General features: G+C 38.3%; 1 protein-coding gene across 18 annotated transcripts in view; it reads left to right on the top strand.

The window, feature by feature from the left end:
* Nucleotides 1-19,107, top strand: part of PTPRK (protein tyrosine phosphatase receptor type K) — a 390,147-nt gene that overhangs the window by 188,622 nt on the left and 182,418 nt on the right. For all 18 annotated transcript variants that reach the window (XM_032101656.1, XM_032101653.1, XM_032101659.1 and 15 more), the window contains exon 6: nucleotides 2,275-2,449. In XM_032101656.1, coding sequence (XP_031957547.1) covers nucleotides 2,275-2,449 — 175 coding nt within the window. The remainder of the gene's footprint in view (nucleotides 1-2,274; nucleotides 2,450-19,107) is intronic.

Below are 19,107 nucleotides of genomic sequence, written 5' to 3'. Positions count from 1 at the left end.
AGGAAGAAAGTATCATGAGGTTTATTTTTTGGGTTACTTCAAGGCACTAGATCCAAAGGTTATATTAAGTTATCATTTCAGACAGTCCAAACCTTTGGTAAACACTGGGGGGAGTGAGGGGGGGAGGTAGGGGGTGGGGAGAGAAGGAGGGTGGGGAATGCAGGGCTTGAAAATTCTTCTTTCAAATTTAATATTTTCTATCAGGAGAAGCCAGCTGGAGGGGAAGGTGCTCCTACCACAAAATAATTTTACTCTTGTTTAAGCATCACCAAAATAAAGCCTTTAACATCATCCCTCATTTGCTTGATTTTGGAATCTAATAATTTCATTGACTCCTGAAGTTCAGTAAGGCCTTTCATTTGCAGGAGTATTTGCAGGCATCAGAAAACTTCCTTAATTTTTCTAAATGGGAGTCAGAGACCCACAGAGCTGAGGAGGGAGCCTGTGTCTGTCACTGGGTGACTTGGCTGCATCACAATTGGTCCAGGTATCCTAGTGCCCAACATCCATTGCTTTTGCCTGGGGAACACCCACTCAGAGACCACCCCTGTGATAACCAGGCTTGTGGTGGTTTTGGGATGATGACAGTTTTAGGGAAAAACAATGAGAGTACCTCTTGGGAGTGTGCCATTTTGCTCTGGAGATCTGTTTTCACTCTTGGTATCTTGCTGCTCTTTCTGGCTGTGCCCTGCAGACAGAGTTTATGCCTGAGGAATAGCTCCTTGTTGTTCCTGGGGAAATGACAAAGAGGGTGGCTGGGTGAGGGAAACTGGATGGTGTCTTCCTGCAGTGAGAAAATCACACCAGTAAACCTGTAGCTGGTAATGGTGATGGCATGGTCTTTTTAGTGGAATATGAGTGACTGAAATCTGCCTGCTTGGTGTAAATAGAATTAATCTGTTTAAATATATTAATAGTTACAGTGAATGCTTGCTTCAGTGAGTGTGAAGTAGTGATGGACCCCTGGTTAATCTACCACAAAACTGTTTAAAGTGACTAACCCATGCTAGGACGACAAAGGGTAGATGTAAAATGAAGCGTCTGAGTGTTATGAAGTACTCCTGCCTGTGACAGGAGGCTGGCTGATATACACATGCAACATTAAATCATCTCCTTTTTCTGCCCTTTGTGTTTTGCCACAGGCTTTCACGTTATTAAATTCTGTGGCTCAGCAGTAGCGCTTTTTGTGTTAGAAAGCTTGGAGTTTAAAACCTCAATGAAGTTTCTCATTCCTGGGGTTGATTAGAGCTAAAAATGTCCACAGAGGTCATGCTTTGCTATGCATTGAGCAGAATGGGTGGTTACAAGAAAATGCTGACGTTTTTCTAGGGACTGAGCAATACTGAGTGCTCAGAAACTATATCCTGGTCAGGGAATAACATATAGTTGATCCATGGGATAGAGCAGTGACATTGCTTGTTCGCTTGGTGCATGTTTCTGGGGGTTTTTTAATGCTGACTTTTGGTGAAGGGTCTGTTTTTCAGTTGAAATCAAAATAGAGCATTTAATGTGAATGGTAATAAGGAAAAAGAATCCCACAAGAGCTCAAACTGTTTCTATCTTACTGACCTGTCACCTGGCCCCGCAGCTCCAGACAGATTAAATTTTTCAGTGATTTGTGGCAGCTATGATTTTTTAAGAACTCTCTAAGCTCCTTCCTTTAAATGAGATCTGTGTTATTCCTCTTTTAGTGGCTTCCTGCCCTCCACTTTTTATGTCAGCTAGCTTTAGACGGATAGGTGGTGCTTAGTATAACAAAGCTAAAATTTTAGAAGGTATTGAGCTTGGACAGATAAAAGGTAGCATTAAAAAGGAAACATTAGTTGGTTGGTGTAAAAGAGCTGTTGCAAACCTTTGAAATCCCTCAATGCCAGGTTTGTTTAAATATATCTTACAATACACCCAGTGTATGTGTCGTAAATCTGCTTAAAGTTGAATGAATTTTCTTGGGAGTACAACTGCTACTGCTGGGCTGTCCTAGGATGATTTCAGCTATGAGGCAGTTGCAGCTTAGTATGTCATGGTCATGTTTCGTGCCAGTGCAAAATCCTGATGGTGCTTTTCACTGCCAAACTTGATTTTTAAATGCTATTGAGTACTGCTTGTTTCTTGATGCGACCCCAGCACTGAGCTCTTCTACCACGGAAATGGAACACGAGCTGAATGCATTTGAGTTGAGGTTTTGGTTTTTTTGTGTCTTCTTTATATGATGATAAGGATAAATGTCTTTTATATCTTTTGAGATAACTCTGCTGTGGTTACTCTTATTTTCAGAGAAGAAATGGAGAAGATATTCCAGTTGCTCAGACTAAAAATATCAATCACAGAAGATTTGCAGCTACCTTTAAGTTGCAAGAGGTGACAAAAACCGACCAGGATTTATACCGCTGTGTAACTCAGTCAGAGAGAGGTTCCGGAGTGTCAAACTTTGCTCAACTTATTGTTCGAGGTAAAGTTTTAATTTTTTTCATTTTATCCAGTTAAATGCTTGTAATACCAGTGCTTTCTGCTTACATTTTTTATTTAGCCTCCATTTGCCTTGATCTGAAATGATCATACAAATATAGCCCTGTGAAATTGTCAGAAGATGAAAGACTGATTTGTAAAGCTTCTTAAAATTGCTTTCCACAGAATGCATCTGTGTAAAACCCTGATCCCACAGCATGTGGAATGTGCCTGCATGCTCTTCTGTGGATGCTATGTATTGAACTTAAGGTGCAAATCAGATTCCACCTATACATAGTTACCATTCCCTTTTAAAATCTGTTGCCTTGAGCACACTGGTAGTAGAACAAATAATACATTTTTCTGCTACCTGTGAGACAGGTAGATAAAGAGTTGTAAACTTTCACCCACCCAAGGATGGGGAGCATTGTGGAGAGGTTCTGTGATGATTTCCAACACTGAAGTAAAAGGAAAGAAAACTTGCTTTTCCCACTTGAAATATCTTTTTGGTTGAAATTAATTCAAAAGCCTGCTGGTGTGAAACCATAGCTTGTTTGTGGTGTGATCGAGTTGGTAATTTTTTTTTTTTTTTCATTTTATGCTCTGGAAGCCTGTAATCTTGACTGGAAAAGGATATGGTTGAACATAGGAGTTCAGTTCTCACTTCCAAAATTGTGTGCTGTATGACCTGTAAGCTATTGAACCACTTCTTACCTCATTGTGTCACCTCCAAAACTGCCCATTTTATTATGAGCTGTGATGAGGCTTACTGGTTTGTAAAAGGGAGAGAGAAGTGGTGTACAAAATCTATTTGTGGGGCTGCTGCGTGGTGGAGGGGCTGTTTTGGCCAGGTAGGGGCAGGGGTCTGACACACAGTGGGTTCTTGCTCGGTTTGTTGGTGAAGCAGTGGGCTGTTTGCTCAGTTTGGCATCTTGTAGTCAGACACTGAATCTGGAATGGGGACAGGGAAAGCAAGTTTGTCCTCAGCCTGTAAAAATAAAAGTAGTGTAGGAAATGCCCTGACCTATTTTTTATCTGGTATTTGCTGGCAGAGGTCTTTTCCCTGGGAGACTAATTGATTGAGGTCAATCAGGTTTTACGGCTTCTATAAAACATCAATAAAAATGGGCCTTGATGACTACAAAGATTTAGACAACATGTTAAGAGCTTCTTTTTATTCTGTTAGATGTACTTTTTGTCTAGCAAATTGCAAGATGCTCTTCATCCTAATAAATTGAAATAAGTCCTTTTGAAGCAAGAAAACAAACTTTTGTTGTTAGAAAGGCAGGGAAAATCAATGTATTTATCCAATAAATGAAGTTTTCTATTTTTTTTCTAGTATAAAACAGCAATAAAATGATGTTAAGAACACTATTTGTCTCAAAAAAACCCTAAGGCAAGAATATAAAATTTCATAGAACCATCTTTTAAAATGCATAATCTTGTCCTGCTGAAAAACGTAGGTAATTTCATAGATAACACCATATTTATGGCTCAAGGCATAAATCTGATATTTAACTATATATATAGCAGCTATAGAATTGTTGGGGTTTTTTTTATTTTAAGGTTAATTTTACTCTTTGTGTGCTTTTTATTAGAATTTTAGCTGTTTTTAAATATAGATATACACACACATACATATATATATATATATATTTATAAAAAAAGTATTTTAAAAACCCCCAAAAGATAAACCTTCCCAAACCATTTTCATCTATTTGACATCATGGTAGAGAACAAAGATATATGTTTTATAGTTGGATTTATTGCTTGCTGTTGTATTTGAAAAGCAATATACAGTAATATATTTTCTTGTTTGTCTGGATAACTGCTAAATAAATCTTGTTAGCCAAAAAAGCATACCCATACCCTTAGGGATCAGCTACCCTGGTGTTAAAACTGTACTGAAAATTAACCATAATGACAGGTCCTATATCTCAGTGGCACTTTAAAGCTGACATCCTGCTACATGGATACAAAAGATGATAATTTTAAAGGAAATTTTTGGGCCACTGATATGAATTGGCTTTAATAAGAGCTGGCATAGTATTGCCCATTGTCAAAGATGACCCAGGGGGAAGAGTTTATTAGTGAGTTTCCTTCTAAACTGGAAGTGACAGGGCATGCTTGGGGCCCTTTTGTTGCTGTTTGTAACAAATGAAAATTTCGCTGCAGAATTCTCATGCTGAAGAGTATTGATCTGTGTGTTCTCACAGCCAGAGGAGGGGAAAAAACCAATGAAACACAATTTACTTTGTCATGGCTTTAGTATTGCTTCCAGATAATTCTGAGTAACGATAGGGTCTTCGGTTTGTAGAAGCCAAACTTTATTGACAGCAGTGTTTATTAGAGAGCCAGGGATGAGGAACAGGAGTTGTTGCTCAGTAGCTCAAAACCTTGCTGTTTAGATACATGGCCAAAATATGGATATATCTTGGGATATGTTTATACAGACATGTGATACCATAACACAGGTGTAGAGGCATCTGACACTTTCCTGATGAGCAGACAATAAGTTAGTCTTGGTAATGAAAGTTTCCAGTTCTATAATGCATATTAAGTTGAAACATCTTTATTTCATTTTGAGCTTTAGCAGAAGAATTACTTTTAGTGGAGTTCTAAACTCTATTACAGATGTAGTTACCTGGGGGGGATGGTGTACATTTAAAGACCCTGAAAGGGATAACTCAATTGCTCTGATTAGTTTTTTGAAGAAAAAATTGAACTAGAATAGGATTTATAATTAAATTAAGAGATTTTACCAAAAGTAGTTCCAGTCAATGATTTAACGTCTCACCTTTGTTTAGAGCTCGTCTTCAGCTCCCAGCTCAGTGGCTGCATTGTATTGATTTTTTACATGGTTTCTATGGCATTGCTATTATTCTTGAATGCATGCAGAAGTTCTTCCTTTCCCCTTCCTTTTACAGGAAGTTTGGTGATGTCATTACTGTTAGTTGACTTACCCTCCTGAATATGTCCATCAGATTAATTGTCTATTTATATTTTCCCTGGTAAATTGGCAGTTTCTGGGAAGGGAGTTTCTTGAAGTCTTCAGGGTTGTCTGCACTGGAACTTGAGGGAGATGCTGGGAGGGAGGGAGGAACAGTACCTGTGATAGATAAGAGTGAACAAGAAGACACTGATGGTTTCTTTCTTTTTCCTTGTTTCTTATTTGCTTTTGAGAACAAGTGTATCATGATCTCAAAGTCTTTCTGCTCCCTTTGCTGCTTAGTGTGGAATTTTAGAAATTAAGTGCCCAAAGTGCCCACAGCTGTGCCCTGGCTCGTGTATATTTGATATATAAAACTGTGTAGCCTTTCCAAGTTACAGTATCAAATGTTCTGATCTTCAGTCAGTAGAGAACTTTGCCCCATAATCACTTCTTGCACTGTTTCATTGTTCTGAGCTCTTAAAAATGTACTGGAATGTTTCTCTGAAGTTGTCAGTATTCGCTAGAAAAGTTACCTTGTGCATCAAGAAAAAGGTAGTGCCCAACAAAGCTGTGATCAACTTCTTAGTTGATGTGGCATGTTAAAAGTGGCTGGGAGATGGGGATGAAGCTGATGTTACATGCTCATGTGGTTAGTTAGCAAAACTTTGTAAAATAACCCAAATTCAGTTTGTCCTCGTTTGGAATGTCTTACTCTTGGGCAGTGTTGCAGGGACTGTGAATAAAATCACCATTTTCTTTGGCTGCAGTACTTGGAAGATACAGGTGATAAGCCTCTATTTTCATTTTAATATATATTAATAACAGTTTGTTGCTCCAATTGTCAAAAAAAAAAAGAGCAAACCACTTTCTTAAATGGTATGATAATGAATTGTACTTTATATAAGGTGTTTGTATGTTTTCCCAAGTCTGTTTTCTTCTAAAGTAGCTGCACATTATTAGCAAAATAATTGTACAACACTTGATATTATGCTATTAAATGCTGCAAAATCAGCAGGAAATATGGTATATTTTATTTTATGTAGTGGATCTTGCACATATGAGTTGGAAGAAAATGTTTGTTAAAGATAAGTGATAAAAATATGTGAATCAAAATGTATGAATCAAATATAGTATTTGTTAACCTATGGATGGTTCTATCATGTCTGGTTCTACTGCTAAGTTTATAAGTTTATTTGAGTCATAAATTGCAGCAATTTTTAATGTTTTTATGATGTAAATTCTTTTTCTTTTCAACATTTCTTCATTCAACCAAAATGGCTCTTCTGTACTTGGTTCAAAGCAAGGGGAAGTCTCTGCCTTGATTTATAGTTCCAATATGGAATTGTCTTCATCTGCCTGGTAAATCCAAGTTAGTAATAGCAAACAAAGGCAGTGTTCCTCCACTGTCTTCTGAATGTTCTTCCAAAAGTTATAAGTTCTGATGAACTGACCTGTTTTATCAGTTTGTGGATATCATTGTTTCTTGTATTTGATTTGACATTGCAAGCAGTCTCTCTTCTGAGTCATCAGGTTCAAGTTTTGGTGGAGTTTGGTGGGGTTTTATTCTTCTTTGTTTGCCTTACTGGGTTGAGTTTGCTATCAGGAGCAGTTCTTGTTATGCAAGCCTGACAGTGATTTTTCTGCCTTTTTTGTCTGAATCTCTTTAGGGATTTTGTATAGGAAAACTAGTAATTTGGCTGGTTCCCAGTGATGCTAGAACACTGTGAAGATGGAGTTTGCCCCTGGCAAATAATGGGAGCACTATTTTTTTTTTTCTTACAAGAAAGCTTTGAAATATTTCCATTTGAGAAAGCTGTGGACTGAAACGCACTTTCCAAATTTCACTGGTAGTTGTTTTTTTCTGGAAAAAAAAGGTGAACTCTCTAAACTTGCTTCAGATGTGTGTACTCAATTTTGTGACTTGGCTTATTTGTTCAATATAATAACAGACTTAAAAATATGCCAAGGAGAGCACTAGGTGGCAGGTAAAAAGTAAATACATCAGGTAGCCTGAATTTATACTCCCTGCCTGCAAATAGACTGAAGTATTTTTATACCAATTTTGCAAAATGCCCCATATTTCTGTCCTCCATTATTAAGTTCTCTGATAAATAGGAAATTCATTAAAAAAAATTTTCCCCCCTTCTGGTGCTATTACCCAGCATCATAAGTATTAGACAGTTCAGGTTTTTGTGATGCTATGTAATGTGTTCAGAAATTCTCCAAGAGACAGAGGCTTTGGACTGTATTTTTGAAGAGTCTTGAAGAGGGCCTTTGGAACGTGTTTTTCTGAACGAACTCAATTTCACACCAGAGAGGAAATTAGGGAGAGAGATTTGCAGTGCAAGTCCATTTATTGAAATCTGTGGGCTTTACATCACTACCTTGTAAAAGTTTCCTTTTCAATCATCACCAGACCTCAACAGAGGTATGCAAATATTTTATTTGAGTCAGAAGACCCCTGTGGCTGCCATTCTTGATTCATAAGATGCATTCCTGGAGTATTGATATTAATACTGCTACACTTTTGGATACTCAGCTCATCTTCAAAATTACTTTTTACTCTAAGTTTCCTCATTAGTTGTAGCCTAGTCCTCACATGGCTGTATCCCTGCAGGACGAGTAGATGACAATGTCATATTTACTTTGCAGTGTTTGGAAAAATAAGGAAATTATTTTGTGAAGTTTTCTAAACCTTGCTAATAAAACACAGGTTATATTTTGGGTGTATGTTTAGGTATAAGCATTCTTCAGAGAGTCCAGGATCCAATTAAGTTGATCTTTTTATGGCATTCTCTGGTTTTAATTTCTCTACTGTATTAAGATCTTATCCTCTTTAAGTAGGTTTAACATGTGAATCTTCCTATTTTCAATCCTCTGTTTCTTACAGAAGGTAAAGAGGGTCTGTCACCCTGAAGTCAAATCCCAGCGTTCTTTACATAAAAAGAATGAAACAAGAATATAGGAAAATGCCTCAGAAAAACTTTACGTTCATAATGAATAAATTGAGCCAGATGGGAGTCTCAGTTTTGTCATTCATCTACATATCAGAAAGAATAGCAGCTTCACTTTCAGGCAACTCTTCTGTGGAAGTAACTCTGCTCAGCTCCTTTGCTGAGGCAACATTTGTCTCTGGTTTATATCATTAATAGGTACATTGCTCATTTTCTTTAGGAAGTGCAGGAAAGTTGCTTTTGCTGGAGAAGCAGGAGAAAACAGTTTTGGCTGGATTTTTCAAAGGAGCCAAAGAGACTTTGTTTCACATGAGGTAACAGAAATGCCAGGGATTTGGCATAGGCTCCATTCCATCTTTCTGCGTTGAGTAGTCTTGGCTGCACAGGTTTACATTTGAAATGACAGTCACAGAATGGCTGAGATTGAAAGGCACCTCTGGAGGTCATCTGGACCAAACTCCCCCTGCTCAAGCAGAATCACCTAGGGCCAGTTGCCCAGGATCATGTCCAGATGGCCTCTGAATATCTCCAAGGATGGAGATTCTGCAGCCTCCTTGGGCACCCTGTGTCAGTTCTCAGGCACTCTCACAGTAAAAAAAGTGTTCCCTGATGTTCAGAGGGACCTTTGTGTACTTCACTTTGTGCCCAGTGCCCCCTGTTCTGTCACTGGGCACCACTGAAAAGGCTCTGTCCTCTTTGCACACTCCCTTCAGGTGCTCATACACATTAGCAATATTCCCTGAGCCCTCTCATCTCCAGCTGACCAGTCTACTTGAAGTCTTTCTAATGTGAACTGGTGCTTTATTGTAGTTCTGATGTGCTCTTCAGGAAGACCTGAAACATTTAAGGTAAAGCACATGTTTTGCCTTTATTTCATAAGACATGAGTTTTGTACTGATTTTATAGGCTAAATTAATATTCTCATTAGGCAAAACCTAACATTTTCAGTGCTGCTATGCATCTTGTTAATGTATTGTCTGAACTTAGAGGTGACTGGTCTGGATCAGAGCAAAAACCCAAGTCCTGTAGCTCTGTGTCCTGCCCTGATAGCCAGTGTTTGGAGCAGAGTATCGGGGAAAAGTAGATGTAGAGGCATCCTTTGTTTACATAGAGTTTTTCTATCCCAGGGGTCTGTGGTTCAGACATCTTCTAAGTAAAGGGCAATAACCTCTCAGCCTAGACAGAGGTGTTGTGCCTTAGTTTCTCACTCATAAGCATGCAGGAACCAAACAGATTCATGATTAAGTAATTAACTTACTTGGTGCAAGGGCCGTTTTCTATTTATAGTTTTCATTGCCTGGTGTATACTTTTTCCTGACATCTGTGATGGATGTTGATGCTTTGTGGCACTTTGATTCACAAGTTCAAGCAGCATGAGTTCCTCTTGTGTTTCCTGCAAGGCTTCAATACTGCCTGCATGAGAGCACATGGGATAGGAAACTCTGTGAAAATCCTCTTCTCTCTTCCCTGCTCGCTTCTCAGGGGCAAGAAGCATGATGGGAATGCTCTTTCCACAGGCTCCAGGTGGAAATCAGAACAAAAGGAAAAAGAGCAGGAGGAGGAAGGCTGGGGATGCTGACAATTTGCTGGATCTATGTTTGTATGGCTATTTTTACATCTTTTTGAGAGCTGCTTTTCTATATGTGAATATCGTTGCATTTCTAGGCATTTGATCACGTCTAGAACTACAGATAGCTTTTCTTCTGTCATTCCTAATTAGTAAGTGTGACACTATTTTGTGTGTCATTAGGTGTGACCCTGTTCTGTGTCCAGGAATGAACACATAGCAGGCCTGACTGGTTTTGTGATGGCCGTCTTTGACTAAGTTACATAAACATTCAGACAGGAATGTGCTTTCAAAGCAAATCTCCAGAAAAGGGCCCTTCCCTGCTTGCCAAGCAGTGGACTGCTACTTGCTCCTGTCAGGTCTTGTGGAGACTTTGCCATGGCTTGGCAGCAAAATAAATACAGCTGCAGGGTCAATGAAAATCAGTGGAGGCCTACAATGGGGGGTGACCTGGGATGAACTTGACCAAGTGGCTCACAGTGGCAGAGGTGTTAACTCTGTTCTGTCAGGCTTAGTGCTGGCTTTAGGTAATATTCCTCAGGGGTTTTCTGCTTCTGCGGCAGATCAGGTATCACCTGCTCTGCCTACCCCAGCAAAGACAAGATACGATGCAGCTTCACTCAGCCTGAATCAAAGTGGTATTGCTGGTGATACCCCACATGTGGCATCAGCGATTGTGTGAGTGAGGTCTCACTCTTTAGGTGCACTCCTATACCTCTGCCATTTCCTCATGTGCCTCCTTATTGTGAAAGTACTCGAGTGAATCCAAACACCAAATAAAGCATTTGGGAAATTAAAATGTGATCACATTGAATAGTGGGATTCTTGTTGGCCTTTAGGCTTGATAGGAGTCAGTGCAAAGGAAAAAAAGAGGCACGGGAAAATCTTTTGACAAGTGTCACTTCAAGGAGGAAATAAGGGGGTTCTTTGTTTCTTATATCTGTGTTTTATCCAAGTGCAGTGGCATGAAGATCATTTGCAGTAATGTGATTCTTCTCATTTTAATTAGAGATGTCTCCAGACTGCCCTACCACATCACTGCTGTATTTCACTTGGATAATTTCCCTTCCAGTATCTGGTCTGTCTCTACATTTATTTAAATCAAATATTTCATTTGAATACTGCAGCTCGGAATGGTCTCTCTCAGTTTAAATGCCACAGACATTAGTGTGGAGGTTAAAATATTTACTTAAGTATAGACAAAGTTCCCTTACCTGCCATCATATTCCAGTTTGGGGGAGGGGAAAACCCCTCTAGATTTGACATCTCTGTATTGTGCAGAGTTGTTAAAAAGGGTGCCAATGAGTAGATGCATGGTAATGATGAAAAGGAGTGCATTTGGAATTCAACATAGATGGCAGAAATGCAGGGTGTCAGAGAAGCCGTATATTAAAGGGAATTTGAATTGGAAACTGAATCCCAACCTGCCACTGGGGGCATTTTGATCATTTTGATTTATTAAACTTTTATAACAGCATTCAGATGAAGCTGAATTAAAACGCTTAGTCTTGGGGTGGTTTATGGTATACAAGTCATCATGCTAGTGAAGTCTCACCGTGATCAATGTAGAGTTAATTTAAGTTGCTTTTTGAATGCAGGTGTACCTGTGTGCTTTAGTATGTATTTAAAAATCTAACAGTGTTCTAATACTGAATCACTTAACAAAAATACAGAATGAAGCCATACTGACATTTATTTTCAGCTGCCTTTGAGTGAATCTTGCTATTAAATTGTAGTTGAACTGCAGGAAAACAAACTGCGTATATATTCTTATACCAATTTTAAATATTGATAAATATACATGCATTATAAAATAGCTAGCTGTGAAAATACAACTATTTCCTTGAAAAAGGGTCATACTGCTAAGGACATAGATGCTTGTATTTTACTGTTCTGACCATCTCCCAGCCTCAGCAGCTGGACGTAGTCTCAGTGTGCACCATCCCTGCAATAAAAAGAAATCAATTACTATTAGAGTGGCACCGTAGGTTAAAGGCATTACAGGTTCACACTCAGTTTTGCAGCAAGGAGATGATACTTCGCTGCAAATGGGGAATGATGCAAAAGATGGATGAGACAGAGTTCAAGGAGCAGTACTCTGAGGGTCTGGCACTATCATTCCAAGCTGTCTCAGAGACATGATGGATGATTCAATGGCAAGAAGCAATAATACCCGATGATGAGAGATTCGTCTCCAGATCTTGAGCCCACTGTATACTGTCTACCTGTTAGTGTTCTAGTGGCATAATGGTTCCTGATGTGTTATGAAGAACTAAACTACTGTACTTAAGCAGCTAAATTGGTATGTTGAATTTAGTAACCTAGATTTTTTTGGCACCTTCTATGAAAGCAAGTAGCATATCAAATGCTCCTGCACATGGTAAATTTAATTACCTCTTATTTATGCATGGTACCTGTTGACAGGATCTTGTAAGCTATGCTAATATGATAGGTAATTTGTTACCTCAAGAAATCACTTTCTATGTGCCCTCTGATCATTATCATGAAACATGATAAGTGATCTAGCACATGAGGTGTAAATGAAAATGAAGTACATACTTTGATTCTATGTCTAAATTGTCGCTTGAAAAGTTGTTGCAATTATAATGGAATTTATCTCATAAAAATATGCTCTGCAATGTATCAATGACGTTTAATCATCTTGGTTGGGGAGTTATTTGAAGATAATTTTAAAGAGATTATAAAAAGTTCACTCAGAGTAGTTTGCATAGAAGATTTTTTTCTTTCCTAAATAGTTTTAAATATTTGTCTGTTTAATAATTCATACTGCAGGATTTTTCTGCAGTGTTAACTGCTGGAATATTTGCAGAATTATATAGAAAGGAGTGAGAAACAGATCTGCCTCTCCTGAAGAGGGAAACTTAGCTACATGCAGAAAGATAGATTTCTTCCTGCTGAGATGCAGTGTTGAATTCAGATGTGCTGGTTTACTAGAGAGCTTGTCATTGAGATTGATATGAAACTGCTAACAGGCATGTCCTGGAGAACATTTAAGGAGTGTTATAAGGAAAATGAATGTGTTTCTGTCCCCTGTTCCCCAGATATGTTCACATTGCTAATGGCAGAGTCTGTGTCCCACCTCCTTCATGAGGAAGGATGACAGTGTTGCATTAGGACTGATGTTTGAATTTTCATCTCTTCCCTAAATTTTTTGTGATTTTTATTTTGTTTCATTTTAAACTTCTTTGTTTCCAGGATCTCATCTACAACATTTCATGTAGTTATTCTGCGTCCATTTTCTTAGCCTTTTAGCATATCTTGTAGTGGCAAACATTTTGAGTGTACCATCCCAGTTGATGTCTATATGTGGTATCAAGTGCAATTTTTCACTTTCCTGAATTCTTTATTAGTAAACCAAAGAGAAAATTTCTGTAGATGAGTTTGGGGACTAAACAGAGAAAAAACACAGTGAACAGTGTTAGAAAAAAGTGAGAGCACCTTCTTAGGAATCAAAACTTGCTTAGGAATTTACTTATATTAGAAACCTTACAGACTAATAAGAATGGTCAGTAGGGATGGTAGAGAAAAGCCTCTCAACAGTCAAATTTACAAGAGTTACCTTTTTCCTTCAAGAAAGGAGGATGAAAGTACAAAATAACACAGAATGATAGAATTGTCAAGGTTGGAAGAGACCTTTAAGATCATCAAGTCCAACCGTCAACTTGGCAGTACCATTGTAACCCCTAAACCACCAAACCATCACCCAGTGCAAGATCCAGACACCTCTTAAACACCTCCAGGGATGGTGACTCCACCTCCTTCCCAGGCAACCTATTCCAATGCCTGACCACCTGAACAGTGAAAAAATTTTTTTGAATATCTAATCTGAATCTCCCCTATCTCAGCTTAAGGCCTTTCTCTTTGATTGTCTCACTGCAGACACAGCAGGAGAGATCAGTCCCCACCTCACTGCAACCTCCTTTCAGGGCATTGTAGAGAGTGATGGGGTTTCCCATGAGCTTCCTCTTCTCTAGCCTAAACAAACCCAGCTCCCTCAGCTGATCCTTATAAGACACGTTATCTTGACCTTTCATGAACCTGGTTGCCCTTCTCTGATCACAATCCTTAATCAGTGTGATCTGAAAGACATAGATACTGCATAGTGTTAGTTATAAAGCAGGGAGAACTTTTGATAGGTTCCAGGTTTATTAAGAATGATAGTCCTAACTTTGTGTGAATTACTTAATTTGAATGAATAAATACCAGCAAAAATACTTTGCTCAATTTAGAGTTTTTCTCTGGATATTTCCATAAATAAATGGATCATAAGGCAAATGAATTTGAACTTTATTTGAATGTACCAAGCATCTTATAGTTTGTGGAACCTAGATTAGTCTTTTATTAACTTTTTTGATATTTATAGTAGCTCTTTGCTCCTTGTGCCTGTCTTGTAGTAGATCCTGTAAGCCATATGGAACTGTACCTGTTTGTGGACACAAGGAAGAATACTACAAAGTGTCAATGCCATATGTGTTTTTAGTAAAGCTGTCTTACGTTAGTAAGCTGGCTTACTCATTTCCTGAGAAAATCAAGAATATTATATTGATTTCCTGATCTTTTTCACCGTCCAGTAAAGATTAAGTCTAAAAATATTTTTTTTCTTTTTCTTTTTTTACCTGAAATTGGAGTTCTGAGTTTATGTGAAAATCTCAGCTTTATTCTTATGTTGACATCCTCATGGTAATGTAAGTTGTATTTTTAAACAACTGGAGATATAAAGGCTACTGATTTTGAAGGGAGAGGGGGTAAACTAGATGTTTTTCTATGGCTTAAAAATCGAGATTGAAGTCTCATGACTTTTAATGCTTGCTTTCAACTTTACTCTGACTTTGAATGATGTTGACAGCAGTTGGAAATGTCTTGACTAATGATTTATTCTTCAACTTTCCACTTCTCTTAGACTGGATGACTTGCATAGCCTAGAAAAAACAAGCTACATTTAGTGTGATCAAGTTTGTGATCTATGGGCTGCATCACCAGCCATGGGAATATTTTCCCCTTCTTTTTATTGGAGATAGAAAGGAGCAGCTGTTTGGCAGTGTATGAAGCTTGGCAGCTGGATACTTTCAGGGTACGGTTGCAGGGTGGTTTGTTGTTTTGTTTTGTTTTTTTAATATGTGATGTTGAGGCACAGTTCCTTCTTTGAATGTGTACAGCATGGCACTTGGCCACCTTAGTGCACTGAAGAGATCTGCAAGTTTGCACAAGTATGGCATGCTGCAATCCTCACTTTTGCCAATGCCTTTTCTGTTTTGGTCTTTTTCCCTATTTTGCACCTCTGGACTTTCTGCAATGTGATTTAAGTCTGCCATTTTTGTCCTCTACCTGTTGGTTGCTACTTCTATCAGTGGAACAGAGAAAATGCTGTCAGGTTGAATGTGGCAATAAATGACAATGAAGTAATTGAAAGGTGATAAAAAAGTCTGTTTTACTAGAAAGAATAGCTCCTTTTCCAAAAGGTTTTGTAAAGGTAATATTATTGGACACTTCAAGAAAAAGATTGGACTGTGTCTATTTTCTGGCTGGCTGCAGACATGTTTAAGATGTATTTTGAGTTTAGGCTTACAGACTTCTTTCCTGAGATTTGTCTTTGTTTTATGTGAGAAACTGCCTCCACCTTTTAATATTTACTTTTTGTTGCTAAAGTTCTTTACCTTCAGCCACCTCCTAATGCCATTTCATGAATCTGTTTGACCTTCCTCTTGCATTTTTCTTCAACACAGCTGCCTAAAGAAATATTTAATGAGTTTTATTTTTCCTGGGAACACCTCCAATACCTACTTGACCTCTAATTAGGTATGTGGACTATGCAACACAAAGAATTGTGCCCTAGTGACACTTTTTTTCCCTCCAAATTACTGTCATTATCAGTGACATTTTCACAATTAGAAACAAAATTATCCTTGTTTTTTTACTTTCAATAGTTCCAGGAACAGCTTTAGTATACAGCTTTGAATAATATTATAAGAGGTCAAAGAACTGATAGAGAGAGCACAGGCTGGCTTTTCATTCAGGCCAAATCAAGTGATGGTTTCAAGAAGTTCACCAAGCAACTTTCTGGAGTTGCAGACAGATAAGAGCGGTTTAATCGATGTTTTGTTTTGTCCAGATTTTGCTGCCCTTTACGTAAAACCAAAAGAAGCCCTAAATTAGGAATTGAATGGTATGTCAGTACTTCCAGGCTGTAACAAAGAATTTTTAAGACGTGTCATGGAAGGAAGACAATGTTCTTGCTCTGAAGCAGAATGTTTTGTATGGGTGCTATTGCTTACATTATAAAAAATGGAGGGGACAGGCAGGGGAACATGTGTGCCGAACAGTACGTGCAAACAGTCACCTTATTAAGGAGACTATCCCCCAAGACATTTGCATCATTAGGACTTCTGATAATTAAGATAAACTATACTTCAGTATGGAGAAAGCCTTCTGGCCAGTTGACTAAGCAGATGCCAAGTGGAAGCAAATGAAGCTAAGTAGAGCTCTCAGGCAATTAACAGAAATTAATGGACCAGGTACATACAGTCTGTTTCCTGTGGGTGTCAGTTCAGTGTCCTTGCCCTTCCTGCACTTTCAGCTCACATGACTTTCAGGGGTTTAGCACCTGAGGTTTCCTTATTGAAATTTGCTGGGATTTATCACCTGCTTAGCAAAGCTCACAGGATTCCTGTGGCGGATTAGAAATTTCACAGGATTCTAGAATTTTAATCGATTGAGTGGGAATAATTGAAGCAATTCTTTCATGACAAGAAACCAGTTTTGACTCATACCATAGTGTTACAGAGGGAGACTTCCAGAGGGACTTTCACTGAGTAAAGAGCTGAAACCTGTCACTTACTATTTGGTCTGATTTCAACCTCATTTCTGAAAAAGCCATCTCCATATTGCCATAATTTATGAAGCTTCCTAATCTGTGAGGGAATTTCTTGCATACTCTGTTTTTGACTGATTCTGTGCCCCATGAACAGATTTATACACCAATTATTTATTTGTTTATTTATTTGTTAGACCCTGCCTTAAAGATATATATGTAGGCATGGGCAATGTCTGTTTGTGCATCAGTATCTGATATTACAGTAGAGGCAACAAAAGGCATGGTCCTACCTCTCTTTTCTCTCCGACTCCCCATTTCTGCTTCTTTTACATCAGAAGCATGCGTGTCCCTCTCTCCAGTGAGCTGACTGGGGAGCTAAATTTGAAAAAGTCCTGACACTGCAGAAAGAAGTGGATGTTTTTGTGTCAGACTAGTTTACTTGTAGTAGAACCACTGGTCTGGAAAAGATGGAAAGACCAGAAAAGAGGTGGTAGTTCACTCCCCACAATGATGTTGTTGTTTTGGGTTGGCTTAGATATAATGTTGAACTGCATCCTCAGCCTGCTTTGCGGGTGGATTACGCTGTGCTGCAAAAATCTTGGTGCCCACAGAGAATTGTGGTGTGGGAATTGTTCCTGAGACAAACACTGTTGTCTTGGGGGTTTTATTTGGTAGCAGCTTCCTTGTATGAACATGCCCTTAGAGAAGTTGATATAGCAGAAGGGGGCTGACAAGAGATGCAAGTATGTTCCCTCAAGCCCACACTATCTTGTCATAGCTGCAGAGATAACCAGATACCAGAATGATAGGCCTTAATGTAATGGGCCTGAATAGAAAAACCCCATAGTAAACCTCATCTTTGTGTTGTTACGGAAAAGAACTGGTGGAGTTGCTATGGAAGAGGAAGAAATTGACCAGGAAAAGAAACGGTAAATAAAAAGGAAAAGAAAGATAAGTAAAATATTTCTCTTGAACTGGACATTCAGTTTAATTTCAGAATGCTCTTCAGGCCATTTAAATACATAAATACAATAACATTTGGAGTGGCTTTTCAACAATATACTAATGAAGTAAGCTATTATGGTTTGTATAGATGTAATTAAAGCATAGAAAAGCAAACATAACTGTGTAGTTGTTTTATCAGTAGTATTCAATGAATAATAAGATAGACAACTATGCACATATCACTGTGCTGCTCTGAAACATATTTGAAATTTTCATCCAAAGGAAAAAAATGGGGGAAAAATGCATTCTAGTCAAAGGATTTGTTGAATCTAAATTAAAAATATTCTTCCACTGAAGAAAAAGTGACTGATTGCAATATTAGAAGTAATTCAAATTTCTCAAAAGGATATTTAAAAAGAGGGAGGGCACTGTAAGGTGTTCATAATTCATAGAAGAGAGAAGGCAATACAAAGGCAAAAATAGTATGCTGAAGAGTAAAGGATTATGAACTTGGGTGAGAAAAATGCCATGAAGACTCATAGGTGGAATAACAGGTGTTTTGTGGCTTTTTAATAATTGACTAATATATGATGTAAACGGGGCATGAACAGAAATGCTTCATTGAATAACTTGAGAAAAATTAGGCAACATATCAAAGGGAAAATGTTTTGGTCTCTTTAGTGCTTTCAAAGGGTATTTTGAGCTTCAGCAGTGTTACTGGCCTGCTTCTGTTACCCATTTTTTGTGTTGTAGAGAAAGAAATGATAAATAATTCAGGCCAAGAAAAGTATAAATATCACCGAGTTAGAATACTCACCTACACGGGAACTACTTAAACTACCTGTGAAACAATGGTGGACAGCAGGGCAAAACATTTTGCTTTGGCAGGACAGGCTGTGTAGACAAGTGGTAGTTTTATCTTCTTTTAAGGTATTTTAGCAGTTATAAGCCCCAGTATTGCTCATGGATGGGCCTGCAGTGAGAAGCATCAGGGTAGTTCAAGCAAGCTATTTTACTTGCTGACTTTGTTTACCTTTGTTGTTCATTTTCCCCACACGTTGAAGCGATGATGGGATAGGAAAAAAAACTTCCTAAGATGTATGTGGAATGACTTAACGAAGGTACAACATAATTATGGTCGTCTTACTACGTCTATATTACGTTAACCATTCAGGGATGTAAATCAACAGAAAACTGATCTCTTTTCAGTTGGCTAGCTTATATTGCTTTGGCTCTGCAAAGTAGCTTTTGTTTTAAAATCTAGAGCTCTCCATTCAAGCATCAGAACAAAAAAAAAGAAACTTTGATAATTTATAATTAAATGTGAAGGAAATGTGACCACACAGTCATGGGCTATCCACACTCTGAAGGAAGAGGATAGTTGGATCATTAGTAGATGTATGGAGAGGGCACTCACCTATAATGCATTACA

The sequence above is a fragment of the Corvus moneduloides genome, chromosome 3 (assembly GCF_009650955.1).
Source record: "Corvus moneduloides isolate bCorMon1 chromosome 3, bCorMon1.pri, whole genome shotgun sequence".
NCBI classification, from domain to species: Eukaryota; Metazoa; Chordata; class Aves; order Passeriformes; family Corvidae; genus Corvus; species Corvus moneduloides.
The sequence above is the reverse complement of the archived record's forward strand: the minus strand, read 5'-3'. Positions and strand labels throughout refer to the sequence as shown.